The sequence below is a fragment of the Aulostomus chinensis genome, chromosome 14 (assembly GCF_037954235.1).
Source record: "Aulostomus chinensis isolate RoL2024-O1b breed Wild chromosome 14, RoL_Achi_v1.0, whole genome shotgun sequence".
NCBI lineage: Eukaryota > Metazoa > Chordata > Actinopteri > Syngnathiformes > Aulostomidae > Aulostomus > Aulostomus chinensis.
In genome coordinates, this window is record NC_141333.1 from 7,824,524 (window position 1) to 7,841,795 (window position 17,272).

The window sequence follows — 17,272 nt, forward strand, 5'->3', positions numbered from 1 at the left end:
CCTTGCATCAGTCATGCTGCGATGGGGGAACTCAATACAAGACAGACCGGATACGAGACTGATGCAACCTGCTGCAAGAGCTGCAGCTCCAGGGTGCCACCCCACGGTTCCCCCCAGGGATGTGAAATGACTTGCTGAGTGGAGTGAATCACAACAAAGCATTTCAAAACTTCACACTTGCCAGATTTTGTAATTGTGTAGTTAAAACCAGCTGTATGAAGAAGACTTGCTGTGTTCAAACATCGGCTGGCACTAATTCCTGGTCTCTGTATGAGCACAAGCGATAAAATAATATTACTGTCAATGTCATAAATAGAGCTATCAGCTCCAGTAATAAGCCTGACTCATGGTGAATGACATTCATGCAGAAATGATCTGAGTACTTAAAAAAAACATGTCACTGGGTAAATCACAGGGCAGACAATTTGAACGCCATGGTATCATGCACATATATATATATATATATATATATATGTGTGTGTGTGTGCGTAGCAGCAGTCTCCTATCACTGCAGGAGGTTAGAAATCCAATACTACCAAGTTGTGTCCATCGCAATTCCATTCTGTTTATTTAAGATGATTAAACATTTCAAAAGCTCCAGGTCCTTCCATTATTCAGCATTCAAACCTGTTTACATGAAATAAAGGCAATACATTTATTATCAGATTGGATAATTGTCTCAGCTCTACTTTCCCCAAATGCAGATTTTTCCAGAGAAACAAAATGCAAGGTTCTCAAATCCCAAAACAAACCCGAAAGACATTGCATAACATTTATTCTGGCTTTGAATACGTCAAAAGGCAGAACTAAATGATGCAACAGCCGCATGTGGCTCATGCAGCCTCCGGGGAGCACGCGTCATCTCTGAGTAGCCACTCGGAAGCGTTTGTCTCCCTCTAGTGGAGGGTTTTTGCATGAAGCGCACGAGCCACAAATCACTGACGAAATCCTTCCTTCGTGAGTTTTAACAACAGCTCCCACTTCATAACATTAACTGACTGACCTGAAGAAGTAAGGAGAATGGTGCACATTCCATGCGAGGTACGACACTTCCGCCAGCTTTGTGCTGCTTTCAGGTTGCAGGGGATAGCTCACAATTCTGACTACAGCACAAACAGGACGACAATTTAGGAAGCTGAGAAGAGAAAAGAGATAAAAGCAAGAACCTTACCCTCTGAGACTGATACTTAAATTACAGTCAAGCTTTGGCTTCATGTTAGAAGTACCATCAATAATAATGTTCAACTCAGCATCACAATGCAGCAAATGTGTAAATATGAAATGAATAAACAATTAAAAGAAGGCTGAAAACTCATGAGAAAAACTATATACAATAGCGTCAAAAAAAACTTTCATGTCTTACAAAGTAGGAAAAGACTGAAGGTACTGCAGGTGTGCTGCATCTCATTAGTGAGATATTTTATATATTATTTTGGTATTGGTTGGCTATCGTGAAATTTCATGTATGCGTGTTTATCTAAAGAAGCAGAGCTTCCTGGCTCTTAACCTTCATTGAGGCTTAAGGAGATTGTGAGGTGAGCGGTAAATCTGGACCACACAGGTGTCATTGATGAAATTAATGAGAGTCTCGTTACCACTGTAAAGCCCTTCCAGTGAGGAAGTACACACAATACCAAAGCTCCTACTCACCTAAATGGAGCGGTGCTTTAATCAATTTGACTAATTCCTCCTGTGTTTACCCTTCAATGGCATGTCAAATTGGCCTCTTTGAAAAGGGCCAATTGAATAATTATTAAAGTAGCCCATCCCCCACCCCCACCTACTGCAGGAAAGATGGGAGAATGATCACGAGTTCAGAAAGTGGGCTGTTTTCAAACTTGACCCAATCCCGAGCTACCTGAACACACCGTTTGATCATTTCATCTCACCTGAAACTGATTGATAGGAGCTTGACCTAATTGGATCACCTGTGCATGTAAAATGCATAAAAAGAACACACACACACGAAGAAAAAAACAAAACAACAACAACCTGCACACCTGTGAGTTTGAGATTTGGAAGTCGGCAGCAGGACGGTATCAAGGACTTTTTCAGGAAACCATTTGTAAAGGTTTGCCCCTTTAATTCTCAATGCTTCTGATTTGATCAGGAACTTGGACTGTACAGGCCACTTTTAAACAAAATTGGTTTGTTTGGCTTCCACCATTTGAAGGTGGTAATAAGAGTCACACACAATTCTCCTTTGATTTTAATCACCAACATGTTTTGGCAGAATGTGCCTTCATCTGGTTGGAAACTCCATTCTGATTAAAATCTCAAAAGCTTGTGACTTCCTGTCTTGAGACGTTCTGCCAGTTTAACTGTTTTGGTGTACTCCACTTTCCTCACTTGGTCAGTGGAAAGACTCTCGGAAGTTGAATTCAACCTGTAGTAACGGAAGTCAGCCTGCATTCGCACCCTTACTTCGGTCAAAATTGAACTCAGACTCACCAAGTCGTCGCCCATCAGGTATTTTATACTCTGGTATTCAAGGGGGAAATGTCAGTCTGTAGCTTCTATATATTTGCTTATTTTCCATTTGTTCCACCAATTGACTTTTCCTTATCTACAGGTTCATCACCCAGGTGGTCAGAGTAGCGCTGCTGCTCCTCCCATTGAGGAGTTGGATGAGGTGGCTCGGGCATCTGGTTAGGATGCCTCCCGGGAGGTGCTCAGGGCACATCTGAATGTTAGGAGGCTGCAGAAGACCCAGGACATGCTGGAGACTCTCAGCTGGCCTGGGGATTCCCAGTGAGGAGCTGGCTGACGTAGTGGGGGGAGAGGGACGTCTGGGCTGCTTTGCTCAGGCTGCTGCCCCATGACCCGACTTCAAATAAGCAGAAGATGGAAGGTTCATGTACAACTAACATGCAGTTGCTGTACGGCTGTATACAGAGCACCAGGGAGGCCAAGAAAGGGGTGGGGAAGACTACTGTGAACACAAGATCAGATATGACTTGTGGTTGAGCTAGAATTTTTACTTTGTGACTTTGGTGTACTTTGAAGTGAGTAAGTTGGATCTTGTGGCTACAATGTCTCTGAGGGCTGTTGCAGGACTCCAGACTTGAAGGTTGCCCCTACCCACTCTGAGTGGGATGACTTGCTTATGAGCTGTCTGCCTATAGAAGGAACGCTATTAAACTTCACTCTGTGGCAGTGGGAGGGTTAATAAACGCACTGAAATAATTCGATAACACTTTTTTTTCAGAACTTTTGAGCTAAAGCTGAAGACTGCACAGCACTACATTGATTTCACTGAAATAAAATCTTTTTAAGTCGTGTTTATTTTGCTCCTTTGATAAGGCCTGCTCAAAGTTAAAACTAAAGCATGCCCGGAAGTTTGAAAACAGTTAACTGCCATAAGTACACTCAACTTCCATACTGTTAAACAAATTCTAATAACACAAATGCTAGATATTTTTGAGTGTCTATATTTTTCTGGCATGAATAAGACTTAATTGTATTAAAGAATAAGATGCATTTGATCGATTAAAAGAACTATTTCTCTAAGTAAAAGCCCGTTAGCCCTTTATGATTCCCCCGTGACGTGATCAAGACCTTAACTGTCGCGAGATTTTCTAACCCCGAGCAATCCAACATGGCGCCGTAGATACGTTGTTATTGTTCCATCGCTCATTCAAGCCTTTGCATTTCCTCTTAATAGAAGCAGAAAAAGGCCGAGCAGATTCATGCGGGCATGAGAGTAACTTCCGGAGATAATGTTAAGATCAACCGGCTTCTTCCGAGGGATTGACTGCCCGTTTTACGCCGAATATTGCGAGGGCAAAAGCAGCAGAAATGGGTGTAACAGACCGTACTGTCACTTCAGGCACAGCCAGCAGAGACGGCTGTCCTACGGAGCACCAGCTGATATTAAAAAGCTAAACTCAACACAGAAAGGTAAATATAGTTAGGATTAGTAGTTTAGCATTGAAACTAACGATTGCATTCCTCTTTCTTTAACCTCCTGAACTGTAGAACTTCTTCTGCACTCCATGGAGGACTTTTGGTTAGATACATTTTGTAGGTGTGAAACCTGTTAGTTATTTTGGCAATTATTCTTTTGAGAGTCTGTTTTAGTTTCTGTAACACCGGAGAATGGTTAAGTAAAGGCCCTTCACAAGTTTGTAGTTCACCTTAATCTATTCAGATGTCTCTTGTTGGATCAGTAGTCTACATTTTCACTGCAAGTGAAGGAAAACTGACAAATTCTCTGGCTTGAGATGCGGAAACCATCACCTTTGACATTTTTGATGAAAAATATTTCTCAATTCATCAGTCCTTCAAATAGACGCCTGTCATCTCTGAATTGATCCAGATTATTGTGGACCAATGTTTTTTATTTTTTGTTGAACGGATAAAAATGAATATGGGATAATTAGATTTTGGCTAAATGGCTGTTCTTTTAGAAACGCTGGTCTCTGGGCCTGCTGAATTCGATGCATGCTTTTGAGATTGCACTGGTCAAACATATGATTGTTTTCTTGCATCTTGGCAGAACAAGGTTATGACCCCTTCAACCCAGAAGTTGTGAGACCTCAGGAGCAGCAAAATGGAAAGCAGTCTGCCTCGGGAGACATCAGCGGCGCTCTGGAGTTGGTCAACAAGGCCATCGAGGAGGTGCGCAGTCAGGTGGAAAGGGAGAAGAGGAAGCTTTCTCGGATCGGGGATGAACCGTATGACCCCAGTGGAAGTACCAGTTTGTCTTCATCTGATGCTGTTAAAAGTCAGGCAACGACAGCAGCTACACACTTGGCCTATGATCCTGGGAGTTATCAGATGACTTCAGGAGGCTATAATCCCACTCCTGGATGCAGCAAGTACACTTTGGATTCAGACACACAGGGGAACAGTAGTAACTCCATGGAGTATGTTCCTACTTCTTTGAAAAAGCCTCCATCTCGAACACATCAAGTCCCCTCTCCTCCTCAGTATTCCAACAGCACCTCCTCATCGAAGTGTAAATACACTGTAGACAATTCTAGACCATCAACGGACATGGAATATGATCCGCTCTCCAACTACTCAGCAGGAATTGCTGGAAAGAGCAAGAGGGACGAGAGTGCACAAGCCTTTACGGTTGAGGGGAGTAAAACACAGAGACTACCAGATGAGGAGCTTGTGAAAAAGTCACAGCAGCAGAGTGTGGACACAAAAAAGTACACAATCTCTGACTCTGACGGGGAGAGCTCTGGAACAGAGTATCGACCCACCTCGCTTAGTAATCTCCAGCAGAGAAAAGGCCACAGTGGTTCAGCTGGAGACACCGTGGGAAAGGAGAGGACTGAAGGTTTGCTAATTGCACTGGCGCAGAGGAATAAAGACGACTCTGCACAAGACTTAGACGTCCAACAAGAGTTTAAGTTAAAGAAGAACATAGAGAAAAAGAAAGAGGTCAGTCGAAGCGGTCATGAGAAAAGTGCCAAATCTGAGAGAGTGAATAAACTTGAAAAGAAAACAGGAAAAACATCTAGCATTAGGAGTAGCGGCAGCAGTAAGGATAAAGAGCACGTAAAGAACTCAAACCTGGACTCTGTGAAGAAAGAGAATAAGAGTCATGAGAAGAGAGACAATAAGAAAAATTTGAAAATGAAGACTAGTGATAAAGTTCACAGAGAAGATAAAAGAAGTGAGGGAAAGCCAAAAGCTGTGGAAAAAGTAAAAACTAACCCTCGCAAACGAGAGAGAGATAAGGACACAGAGGATGAGGGGAAGGTAATCAAGAAACCCAGAATTTCAGAGAAGGAAAAAGAGCCCAGCAAACACAAGGAGTTGCAACATAAAAATGGTAAAATTGATTGTAGCAAAAGAGAAAAGGAGGTAAAGAAACTTAGTAAAAGCAGTTCTTCAACCAGTAGCAGTAACAGTAAAGATAAAGTGAAGCACAGCATCAGCTCGTCAAACGGGAAGAGACTTGAGGAGAAACGGAGAATTCTGAGTCTGAGCCACGCTGATCTGTTCGGAGACGAGAGTGCGGAGGAGGCCGAACCGATGGAGGTAGATGACGACGACGAGGAAGTGCTGGTTAGGAAATCAGCTGATGCCTTAAAGAGGGGACGGCTGAATAAGCGTAAAGCATCTGAGCTGATTCCGTCGTCCTCTGAGGACGAGGCTGACCACCGTGATGTGGAGGGCAGCAGAGAAGATAAAGATGAGGTGGCTAGTATTGGAATTGACTTCTCCAGTTTCCAGGATGATCTGGACTTTGACTCAGATCCCATGGAGGAGTGTCTGCGGATCTTCAATGAATCTAAGGATGTAAAGAAGGAAGACAAGGGAAGGCAGGTGAAGCAGGTATCGTTGGTTCTTATTTGTCTTGCAGGTACACGAGTTATTCAAGACATTCTTATTTTGTCAGTTGTCACAGGCTTTTTGTGCCCTCTCAGTGCTGTAGGGATTCGGAGGAGGATAAAAGCACAGAGGGCACTTTAACCACTCTCTTCCCCGGTCAGAAGAAGAGAGTCTCTCATTTTGTTGCCAAAGGAAATGTAAGTTTTCACCTTGCCTGATTCATCTTCTCTTTTCCTATAGGACCACAACTCAACTTCAGTTATAAAGTCTAATAACAGGAAGCAGAAATTCAGAACAACCTTTTAAACAATCATGTTTGACTAGAAAACAGGAGTCACTGAGGAGGAGCACCAGTTCTTTCATTTGTCCCAGAGCCCTGTTTACATAGCCAATCTCAGCTTGACGTGTTAACTGAGGCTTACGCATGAACCGATTGGTCTATCAGGCTGTCAATCAACACATCAGTGGGCCTTATTCTTTCAAGCAAAAGACTTGTTTGTGTGCCCTCAGTGCTTGATGTTGCACGCTGAAATAAGATCATCAAAGGATTTGTTTTCCATTCTCCTTCAAGGAAAAGATTCTTTAAAAAGATCACTAAAAAGCTCATGACAACGGGATTGGACAAAAGGTTACTTTGAGGAAATGTGTCTTGTTGCAGGCTTGCTTAAAGCCAAAGTTAAACCAACATATACTTACAAATGTCCTATATTATTGATAATTATTTTGGCAATGCAGTTCTTTTCTCACAGATAGTCCTATTATTTGAACAAGGAAAGGTGCAATATTTTACAGATCTATATGAAAGGAGGAAGTTGAATCAAAAACCTGCCGCGATACTGATGAAGTTCAGGAATTTTGCACAGACAAGGAAATACATACTAACAGGGAAATATTAGATATGGAGTGGGGGGATTTTCTGATCCGAACAAAAGATGGTGTGTAAAATGTTGGAATAAACCATCTATTTAATCAGACTGATTAAGCACCAGCAGTTGATCATTGATAATTGTCTCAAACAGTGATTCATTTGACAGTGATTCTCTATGACCTGATTCCTCAATCATTTTGATGTCCACTTTGCTGTCGAAACCTGGTTAAAAGATCCCCTCCACACACCTATTAAAGTTTACAAAAATACAAATACCGCAAATATATTCATTTCAGGTCCTTTATACGGTCATTTGCTGTTTACCACTTGTTTCTGATCAAATTTGTTCCTGTTTGTGTTGTTGATGGTCAGACGGATGCACCCTCCAAGAATGTGGTGCGTCCATACAGGAGACCCACGGCTCAGGAGGTTTGTTACCAGCGTATGCAGATGGCGCAGCAGCAAGCTGCTCAGCTCTCTGCCTCTGTCACAGCTGCCTCTCAGAGCTCAGCCAGTCCCAGCTCTTCTGGAGAGAGGAAGAGAATAGCGCACCGTCCCAACCCACTGGTGTCACCCTCTAAAACAAGTGTGTCCACTATTCTGTGTTGTTGTGGTATATAGCAATTGTTCTTATTTTTGCTTCAATTTTGGGAAAAAAAGTCAAACGTCTTTCTTTGTTATAATTGTGTGTGTGTGTGTGTGTGTGTGTGTGTGTGTGTGTGTGTGTGTGTGTGTGTGTGTGTGTGTGTGTGTGACCAGGTTTTGCAGATGCTAAACCAGCAGGCAATCAAGTGTCCCCCAGCCAGTCGGTTAAGGCTCAGACTACAGCTGGTATCTTGTCCAAGACAGTGTCCACTGTCTCACAAAAAAGAGTGGCACACACACCCACCTTGAAGGTACAAACAGACAGTTCTAATGTTCCTAATTAGTTGGTGCAATCTCATAGAACTCTTTATGTGACCGGGTGCCTGAGGTCGGGGCCAAAAGGCCGCAGTCTATGGCCTCTCAGTCACTCACTCCGTGGGTCACTCATTGACTGGGGTGCCAGGTGATGAAGCGCTGTGCTGGATAATGTCTTTGATAATAAACAAAGCCAGATTTCTGTCTGTCATTTTGAATTTGGTGACAGAATGACAGACTGAGATGACAGTCAGAATTCCTCCTATGTAGATCAAAGTAAAACTGCCATCAGCCTGTCACTGTGATTTCCCTCTAGCTGATAATTCTGTATGCTGACTGCAGGAGCCTTTGGTATCATCAGAGGGCTTTCATACCGCAGAATCGATGCGACGCATAATCATGACAACGAGAATTCTGGACATATTTAAGACACAGACGTTTCAACCATCAGTGCATCATCACCAGCACCTCAGGGAAGACGGCTTTGACCGTTAACGAATCAGACCGGGCACCGGGGCCTTCAACGTATTCTTACTTGTTGACTTTTGAACATGTGAATTGAAATGTTAGCTTAACCTGTAAAATGTGACTTACTGTAGGTGTTCTTCCTCTGTTTTGACATTTTCAGAGTAAGTCAATGAAGCGCCCTGTCATCCCCACTGAGTTCGGAGCAAAAGTGCCAACCAACATTCGACAACGCTACCTCAACACTTTCATAGATGAATGCCTCAAGTTTTGTTCATCAGAGGAAGCTGCTTTCCAAATGGTATGAATAGCACTCGCTTTGCTGCGACGGCTCCCCCTGAGCAAAGTTTGTTGCTTGAACAGTTTCATCATCATTTTGGTTATAAGGAGAATGCTGCTTTATCAGCTTTGACCATAGACTCCAGTCGTATGTCAAGCTGATGAATATAAGTATAAAACTGCTGCAAGCTTGCAATGCTGCTTTCAGGTACCAGAGGCTAACTCAGATTTATCTGCACAGAAGGTCTTGTCATTGTCCACTGTTTTTTCATAGCCAATGTGAAGTACAATCATTGTTCTGTTCGTGCAGGCCAAGACCATTTTGAAGAAAAGTGTATTTGATGACTTTTGAGATTACCTGCTTTACTGACTCACTGCTAGCATTCATTACAGCTAAGCTAACTAGCGGTCAGATGTTCAGTCTTCCCCTAAAAATGAATAATAATAAGTGCACCCCAAAAAAGTGGCCTGGTCCTTCAAGACAAAGTATTAAGTCCTCATCACAGAATTCACTGGAGTCATAGTTATTTAGTTGGACCTCAAAGTAATTTGCTTGTGACATTGAAAATGACATTTATTTGATGCTGAATTCTAAGAAAAGGGTATTGTGGCAGTCTTTCCAAGTTTGGTTGATATTTTCATATTACTCTTGCCTCTGTTATGTTAAAAACTCAATGAAACGCTTGGAGATGTGAAGGAATAATACTTTGTGATGGAACAGTTAAGACAAACCGAGTTAAGAACAGTTCCTCCATTTTAAATGTAATGGGGTAAGAGTGAAACATCCGACCAGTGGGGACTAATCAAGTGAAGTACACATACTCAAAAATATCGCTTACGTAAAGAAAAAAGTATTTCTTTTTCCATACTGCAGTTTCACATGCCTGATTCTTGTTCCAGGCTCTCGAGGAAGAGAAGCAGGTTTATGACCGCAGTAATAGAAAGAACATCTATCTGAATGTAGCCGTCAACACGCTGAAGAAGCTCCGCAGCAGGAGCAGCACCAGTTCCGTGGCGCCTGTCAACAGTATGTGTGGTAGAACACCATTTACTGAGCTCCCATTTAATGTATGTGAGAATACTGTTTCGATAAGGGAATTAATCAAATTTTCGGGCTGTCCCGGGTGTGATTTTTACAGAGAAAACAGGCTTAGTTACTAACAGGAAGGCCCAGTCTCACGAGCAGGTCCTAGGAGGACGTCTGGCCGCCACAACCAGCTTCACGGTCAACAGGATGGGTAAACAGCAAGAGGAGAAACTCATTGGTGAGGGTCGAGTTTTATTTATTTTATATGGTTCTCACTCAACTCCCTTAGAGGGTTGATGTCCAATTTGTTCCTTCACATTCTAAAAGTTTTACTTTTTGTTAATTAATTGCTAACAAACTGACTGATACCCGTAAAAATATGACCTCCTCAGCAGAGGAAATCGTTTTGTGGACTCACCACTTCCTCCCTCCTCATGACGGGACATCAGAGGAAATGCATGAGACTGTATTATTTTTTTAAAAGGACTGCTGATTAGTCAGTTAAGGAATTTTATTGACCAATCTTCTCCATATGCAAAAATATTTTGCGCAAACATTTTTGGCTAAAAATCTGTACATGTACTGTTTCAGCTTTCTTGCTAGTTCAGTGTAGGTTTTATGACATCAACACCCAAAGACACCATTAGTTTATCTCGTTGTTTGTCTGCACATCAGGAGCCACACTCTATAGGAAGCTGAAGCCCTACCTGTTGACCGAGGAGCAACTGCAACAGCTCGGTTATCCAAGAGTGAACCCAGAAGCCCCGGGGAAGGCCATCTTTTACAACGCCTCCATGAATAATGTGAAAAAGGCCAACACTGACTGTAAGTGACCGCATGACTCCAAAGCTTGCTCCACTGCTAGTTGCTCATACAAAGCACACACTTCACACAAATGTCCATACATGTGGTTTGATTTGGATTTTTGTTCAATTGTGTTTCCAGCTTTCAATAAGATTTGCTGCCGATGTGGTGCAGAGTATAAAATCACTGCCAACGGCAACTGTCTACGGAAGGAGGAATGCAGTTTTCACTGGGGACGTATACGCACGTATAAAGGTAAATTATGGCGTGTGAATGGCTTATTAACGTCAGTCCTTTTCTCAACTGTCCTTTTACATCCGTCTCCTCATCGCTTGCTCTTCGTCTGTCCTCTTCTGTCAGTTGCCGGAGGCTGGGAGACCAACTACAGCTGCTGCTCTGCTGCTGTGGGATCTCCAGGCTGCCAAGTGGTCAAGGTATTGTCCATTTCAAAGACAAAACTATTAGATTTTGCTACTTTGAGAAGTCAAATACTGGACAGGGTCATGAAGTTTCAGGTTTTATTTCTTCATTTAATAAACTGTGCTGCTGTTCTTTTTTACTTTTTGACAACGTAAAACCTTTCACATCTCCACAGCAACATATTCATGACGGGCGAAAAGAGTCATTAGATGGCTATGTTTCCACGTTTAGTAAGACTCTTCCACCAGATGGCAACGCCGGCATGTTTGCCCTCGACTGTGAAATGGTAAGTTGTCATCATGTTTTCCTTTAAAAAAAAAAAAAAACCTGGTCAAATTGTTTTAATTTCATTACACAGTGCTGCCCAGTGCCATTTTATTTTATTTTGTTCTCCATGTTGCTTTCACTAATTTTGTACCCTTGGAAACAGTGTTACACCAAGGTGGGCCTGGAACTGACCAGAGTCACGGTCATTGACTCTGACTTGAACGTCATCTATGACACTTTTGTCAAACCTGAGAACCAGGTGGTCGACTATAACACTCGGTGAGCTTCACTCAACAGAACCGGTATTTAGTGGTGACAGATTAGCTGAAATAGGCGAGCAGTCAAGCATCAGTGTTGTAAAGTCAGCGCGTCTTGTGCCTGACAGATTTTCCGGTGTTACGGAAGAGGACTTAGAGAATGTCTCCATTACCCTGAGAGATGTTCAGGCTGTGCTACTCAACATGTTCAGCGCGGAGTCCATCCTCGTGGGACATAGCCTGGAGAGTGACCTCATGGCTCTAAAGGTAGACTGAACTTCCTTTCTCTCCTCTCTCTTAAAGACACCGCGTTTAATTTGCTGTCTCTGTAGGGATTTCTCTTTGAACTCTTGACTGGTACAGAACTACAGACACAGAAAACACTTCGATGTAACGCTTCTTTAACCTTTTCTGTTTTAGCTCATTCACAGCTCAGTGGTTGACACCGCTGTTGTGTTCCCTCACCGCCATGGCCTACCCTACAAACGTGCCTTGAGGCACCTTATGGCCGACTACCTCAAACGTATCATCCAAGACAGTGGTGAGGAAAAATCACACACAGTCACATTAGAATTGTTATGAACGCGATTTTAAAACCACATCTTTAAAGTAGTAAATGAAGTATTAAATCCCAACAAAAAGAATCCAAAATTAAAAAAAATCTATACTTATGAATCTGTTGAGAGTCCAGATTTCTCCCTGATTGCACTACATCCATGTTACCAGCAGGTGGTGCTCCTGTACAGTATTCATAGAGTTGAATCCTTTTTTTTAATTCAGTTGAAGGGTCCTCAGAGCCTTCATGACTAGTCAGGTCTTACTAAAACTGCTTCTGAGTGTCTTCAATGTGTAGCAGTCCCTTTAGAAAACTAGCGTTGCTCTGTATAGTGAAGTAAGTCCTTTCTTAAGTATATTGGATAATACGTCACACAGTATGTGCACAGATAGTACGTCACATGATCTCTATTTTTCATGGAGGAGAAACTGTCATGCTGCTGTTCCAAATTTGCTAATGTGGAATTCGTTTAAAAATAATAATTTTGCTCTCACCTTTTCATGTATTTGTAGTGGATGGCCATGACTCCAGTGAGGATGCATCGGCCTGCATGGAGTTGATCATTTGGAAAATCAAAGAGGACGCAAAGGTCAAAAGATGACCCCTGACCCCTCTTCTCTCAGTTCTGTCTTGTTTAACTTCATGCCTTCATGTTAGTAGAAGAGGAGGAGATTCGTGGGGCCTGCACCTGCTCTCAGAGAGTTCAGGTCAGAGCGTCGTTCTCCACACTTTCAGCAGAAATAAGACTGAGAGACTGTGGATACTTCCTGGTGCATCTGTGAAAGAGAGCAACCAGCCCCTTCAAAGCAATAGGAGCCCACATTATCAATGTTCTTTTATTGATATTTCAGTCCTGAAACATTGAAATGTACTCTCTGTTTATTTGGGCTGGGTCTTTTGAGACCAGCTCTCTTAGAATAAAGCCTACTACTTAAAATGCCATGGCATTGTCTGCTGAATGATGAAGACAAGTATGATATTCATGCCAGGCTGTGTCTGCAGCCTACATTGCACTAGAGGAACGCTCTTGTTGTACAGGGCCTGAGTCTGAGTACCTCATCTGTGTTCAAATGCCTACACTTCTAACAAATAACTGTCCTTAGTTACACTTAAGTGCATTGGCATCTTCGTTTGTTACCATTTCAATGCACTTGTGCTCACTTGTTGTGTGCCGATTCTCATCAAGTTAATTTTGTTGGCTCCAAAACTTGACTCATCCTATAATACTTGATTGTATTAAATAGAAGAAAGAAAAAAAAAAAGCAGAAATGTCATATCTCTGCTTCTAACCTTTTGGTATCGTTTAATAGAATATGTCACTGTACTTCAGACACCCACTGTCTCCGTCATGTGCTCTGCATGAAACAATATAACAGGAAATTAGACCTGAGTTATTAATAACAGTGTATCCGATAAACTGTTTTAGTTGAAAGATGACAACAATACAGAGTGCTGTAAATACGCTGTATTCTTTTTGTATTTGTTCATTTTTGGTTGTTTATCTTTTTCTATTAAACTGTATTAGTTAAAAGAGAATGTCACTATCTTTTTGTCTGAACAAATAGTTCCTGACAGTGTGACAGCTTCCTCGGAGGACAGCGTTATTCCTCTCCAGTCCCTCCATCCAGGCTATACGTGTCTTTAACAGCAGGTGCAGTGGCTGTAATTCTCCTTTCTTCAGCAGATGTGTAAATTGGAGGGGGGAAAAAAATGGGAGTGAAATGCTAAACGGAGAGGCCCATCCTTTCTTTGGTGCGTTTGCCTATTAAGCTTCTCTCGTCACATGTCAGGATGCATTTCCCCAGGCCAGACCACAGACCCCAGGTATTAAAAGAGCCAGATAGCTGGGATCAATACCGACACAATGTTCCTGTGACAGGGAGGGGGGCTTCCTAGTGTTTATTGAGTGTTGCCGAGATTTTGAACATGTGGAGCAAAGCGGCTTAGAGGGGTCGTCTTCATTATCAAATTCGATCAGTGCCTCTCGTTCTCTCTCCCTCCCTCTCTCTCTCTGTCTCCCCCATGATCACCTTTGACTAGTGGGGGTCACAAGGGGAAGGGGGAAGCTGCAAGTGAGGGACTGACCCCATGCTGAGAGATGGAGCGCTGCAGAGCAAAGAAGCACTTGACCGTCAACCTCCTCGCGGTATGTAGGGTTGCTTCTGCTGATCAGCACCTGCACCGAGGAGGTACTGTTTTTGGTGCTGTTCATCTGTTCACAGGATAATGCAAAAGCTATGATGCCCCCCCCCCCTTTTTTTCTCTTTTTTTTTAACCAAACTTGGAGAGAGAAACTAGTTCCAAAAACAGAAGTGACAAAGAAAATCCAGAAATTTGAGACAGTTAAGACAGACGGTGGGTGTTCTTGGTTTAAAAAAACAAACACCTTTTCAGGAATATTGTGGTGTAATTTTCTGAAAATCTCCAAAATGAACTATTAAGGATTGATATAAGTTGGTGTCATGGATACAGATCATGCACATGTATCACGTGATACAGCATGATAGATACTTCCTCCTTGGGCTCATCTATTATCTCATCAATTAAAGTATATGGCCTGAACAAGTTTAATCCATAGCCGATTTTTCCTGGAGATATTGACCATTATATGAAAGTAGATGTTCTGGATCTGATAATTGCCAGTAACTGAAACATAATTATGTCAACTCTTTCCCATGGACTCAAGGAATGTAATGGAAATTAGTCTTTAAATTGTACGGAAAATACCACCGACTCTAAAGACATTACCCGCACTTCAGCAGAGGTGGGTAACACTGAGAGTATGGGGGTTCGAAAAGAGGCCAGGGTTTGTGTCTGTGGACCGAGTTCACCTCCTGCACCCCAGTCTAGCCCACTGTGGGTGCCCTTGACCCCCAGGACGCCCACAGCTGCTTGTTCACATCTCCATCTTTAATCTAAGCTGGTCCCGCCCAATTAAGAGACTGATCTCACTCAGCCTCTCCCATCGATCAGCTGGTGTAGCGGCCTATTGTCCTGCTCCCCGGGGCCGGACAGATCATTGGAAACTAATTGGAAGGTAATACGTCTCTAGGTTCTGTTCTCACAAGCACAGCTCGGCAGTGTGGACTAATGGCTTGGTTTGTGAACTTCTATTAAAAGTTAGTTTGCTCAAAGCTTATAAAAATTCCAGTCTGTGCACCACAGTTATCTGCATTTGTGTATGAGATTTTGTCTGTGTGTGTGTAGATGGTGTGTTTGCAGCCAGGTCAATGTCAGTCTAAGCCCCGAGTGTGTCATAGCGAGTGTCAGGCCTCACAGCATGATCCTGGGGCTTAAGAAGAGCCACTGACCCGCTACCCGCTCTCCCTGTCTCTCTCAGGTCAAAGGCCAGCCGGCCCGATCGATTCTCCCACTGAAGAAGTATTTAGCTCCCGGCCCACATGCTCCCGGACTAACATCACACTCCCAAAGGCCTCTCCATTGTGTTTTGCATGCCGATTGATCCAGTTGGTGTCTACGGGGGCCGTCCTTTCAGATAACTGACAACTACAAAGGTCCCCTCCTGACAGGCCTTGCCAATACAAATTTCCACTATTGATAACTAATTAAAGAAAGAAAGCCGGGACATAAGGAGGCTAAAACATCTGTTAAACAGGAGACAAAAAAAAGAGGAATATAACCCCCCCTCCCACCACACACACACACACACACACACACACACACACACACACACACACACACACACACACACACACTTGTCTCAGCAGCCTCCAGGTTTCCGTACATGCACATAGTTTTCAAAAAAGGTCTGTTGAGTAAAATCCTGACAGAACTGATTAATCCCTCATCATTTTTTTTGCCAATTAGCTGAACTCTCACTGCTTCCAGTTACTTGCTGCTGTTCTTTAGAAATTAAATTGTTTTTGCAAAGGGTGTGTTTGTGGGGGGGGGGGGGGTAGGGGTTGAACAAATGATGGTTTGATGATGTCACGCTGGGCTTTAGGTCTGGAGTGTTGTCTGTTTTCGATTTAAAAAATGAACTAAATCATGATTTCATACATACAATAAGTATATATGTCAGTTGGAACCTTGTTTGGGTAAATTTATTCATCAACCTCTTTGCATATAGTTACTGAATGAAAGGATTTTTTTTGTAAGCATATGGATTGTTGTACAAAAAGTAAAAAAATGTAACACATTTTCATTGTGGACTCAGTTAAACTGCCTGATAGCAAATGGTTAAGCAACAAATTAAACCAAAGTGCCTCAGGCATGAAATGTTTTAACACAACCTTGTCCTTACATTGTTCAAATCCTTTTAAACCCTCAATTTAGTCTTAAAGACAGGAAGCACCGCCTGATGCCTGTTTGTACAGGCTCCTGACATCAAGTGTGTACCTTGTGTAACATTTCAGTTTTTCCAAGCCTGGGTGATTGACAGATAGGTACACAAAAGATGTCAGGCTTTGCTTCTTGTCTGTAAGAATAAATTTAGGGCTTAAAAAGTCCTATAGTATGTAAGAACTAATTTGAGCATAAAAACATTTCATGAATGAGGACCAATTTTTGTAAGTTATTTGACATCAAGTAGGATATAAACTTTTTACAGTGACTTTACATTAATTTTCTTGCAGCAGAGTAATTAGCTCAGTAATGCTCTGGGCTGTGTAACGACAAACCTGCGAGTCTTCACCTGCTCAGTCGGGAGCCTGTTGTCAGTGACTTAGCCGAGGATCCCCTTTGTCTTTTATTCAGTGTAATCCGTGCATGTGTTAGCGGATCCTCTAAGAGCAGGATAACTCCTTTTAAGAGGTTTTAAACTCTCCAGGAGGGACTAAAATCCACTAACTTCTCATTTTCCTACTCTTCAGTCTTAAATGCAGATAAGTTTACTTGGTGCACTGAGAAAAAAGACAATCACGTTGATAAAAAAAAAGTATAAGCACATGTTGTGTTCAGGGCCCCCTGGCTGTTTACCTCAGAAGTAATTGAAGAAGCCGGAACTCATTTCAACTGAACCCTGATTGTCTTGATGGGTAGGAGGTGAACCCGGCCGAGCCCTGCCTGGCCCACAGAAGGGGAAATGATCCAGGGGGGTGCAGTGATTGAGTCAGTGGTGGCAGCTCTGGGATGGGGAGGGTCACACACAACCACACTCTTTGTGTCCCTTTAATCCC

At 42.7% G+C, this 17,272-nt stretch overlaps 1 protein-coding gene and 1 long non-coding RNA gene across 6 annotated transcripts; one reads left to right on the forward strand and one right to left on the reverse strand.

Annotated features, from left to right (window-relative positions):
- Nucleotides 1-543: 543 nt before the first annotated feature.
- LOC147249598 (uncharacterized) lies at nucleotides 544-1,590 on the reverse strand. The gene is made up of 3 exons (XR_015119383.1): nucleotides 1,364-1,590; nucleotides 1,004-1,135; nucleotides 544-627 (listed from the first exon to the last, which is right to left on the reverse strand). It is a non-coding gene; the product is annotated as an uncharacterized LOC147249598 (long non-coding RNA).
- Nucleotides 1,591-1,921: 331 nt separating this feature from the next.
- Nucleotides 1,922-13,612, forward strand: rexo1 (REX1, RNA exonuclease 1 homolog). Of its 5 annotated transcripts, none has more exons than XM_086225509.1 (18): nucleotides 1,922-2,071; nucleotides 2,358-2,501; nucleotides 2,573-3,900; nucleotides 4,499-6,294; nucleotides 6,387-6,488; nucleotides 7,532-7,745; nucleotides 7,919-8,055; nucleotides 8,688-8,825; nucleotides 9,704-9,830; nucleotides 9,943-10,068; nucleotides 10,506-10,655; nucleotides 10,776-10,889; nucleotides 10,995-11,068; nucleotides 11,230-11,340; nucleotides 11,485-11,600; nucleotides 11,707-11,845; nucleotides 11,999-12,119; nucleotides 12,647-13,612. In XM_086225509.1, exons 3-18 carry the CDS (start codon nucleotides 3,720-3,722, stop codon nucleotides 12,733-12,735), a joined length of 3,735 nt encoding a protein of 1,244 aa, XP_086081635.1. In that variant the 5' UTR covers nucleotides 1,922-2,071; nucleotides 2,358-2,501; nucleotides 2,573-3,719; the 3' UTR covers nucleotides 12,736-13,612. The 5 variants fall into 5 exon arrangements, with proteins under 5 accessions (XP_086081635.1, XP_086081636.1, XP_086081633.1 ...); XM_086225510.1 differs by having other exon boundaries at nucleotides 2,358-2,484; XM_086225507.1 differs by having other exon boundaries at nucleotides 2,358-2,469.
- Nucleotides 13,613-17,272: the final 3,660 nt, after the last annotated feature.

What these genes read in the sequence shown, in the direction of transcription:
- rexo1 (XM_086225509.1), top strand. Translation starts at nt 3,720, where the DNA reads ATGTTAAGATCAACCGGCTTCTTCCGAGGGATTGACTGCCCGTTTTAC. An exon ending in CACACACACCCACCTTGAAG is followed by an intron (nt 8,056 to 8,687) that starts GTACAAACAGAC and finishes TGACATTTTCAG; the next exon opens with AGTAAGTCAATGAAGCGCCC. An exon ending in AGGAAGCTGCTTTCCAAATG is followed by an intron (nt 8,826 to 9,703) that starts GTATGAATAGCA and finishes TTCTTGTTCCAG; the next exon opens with GCTCTCGAGGAAGAGAAGCA.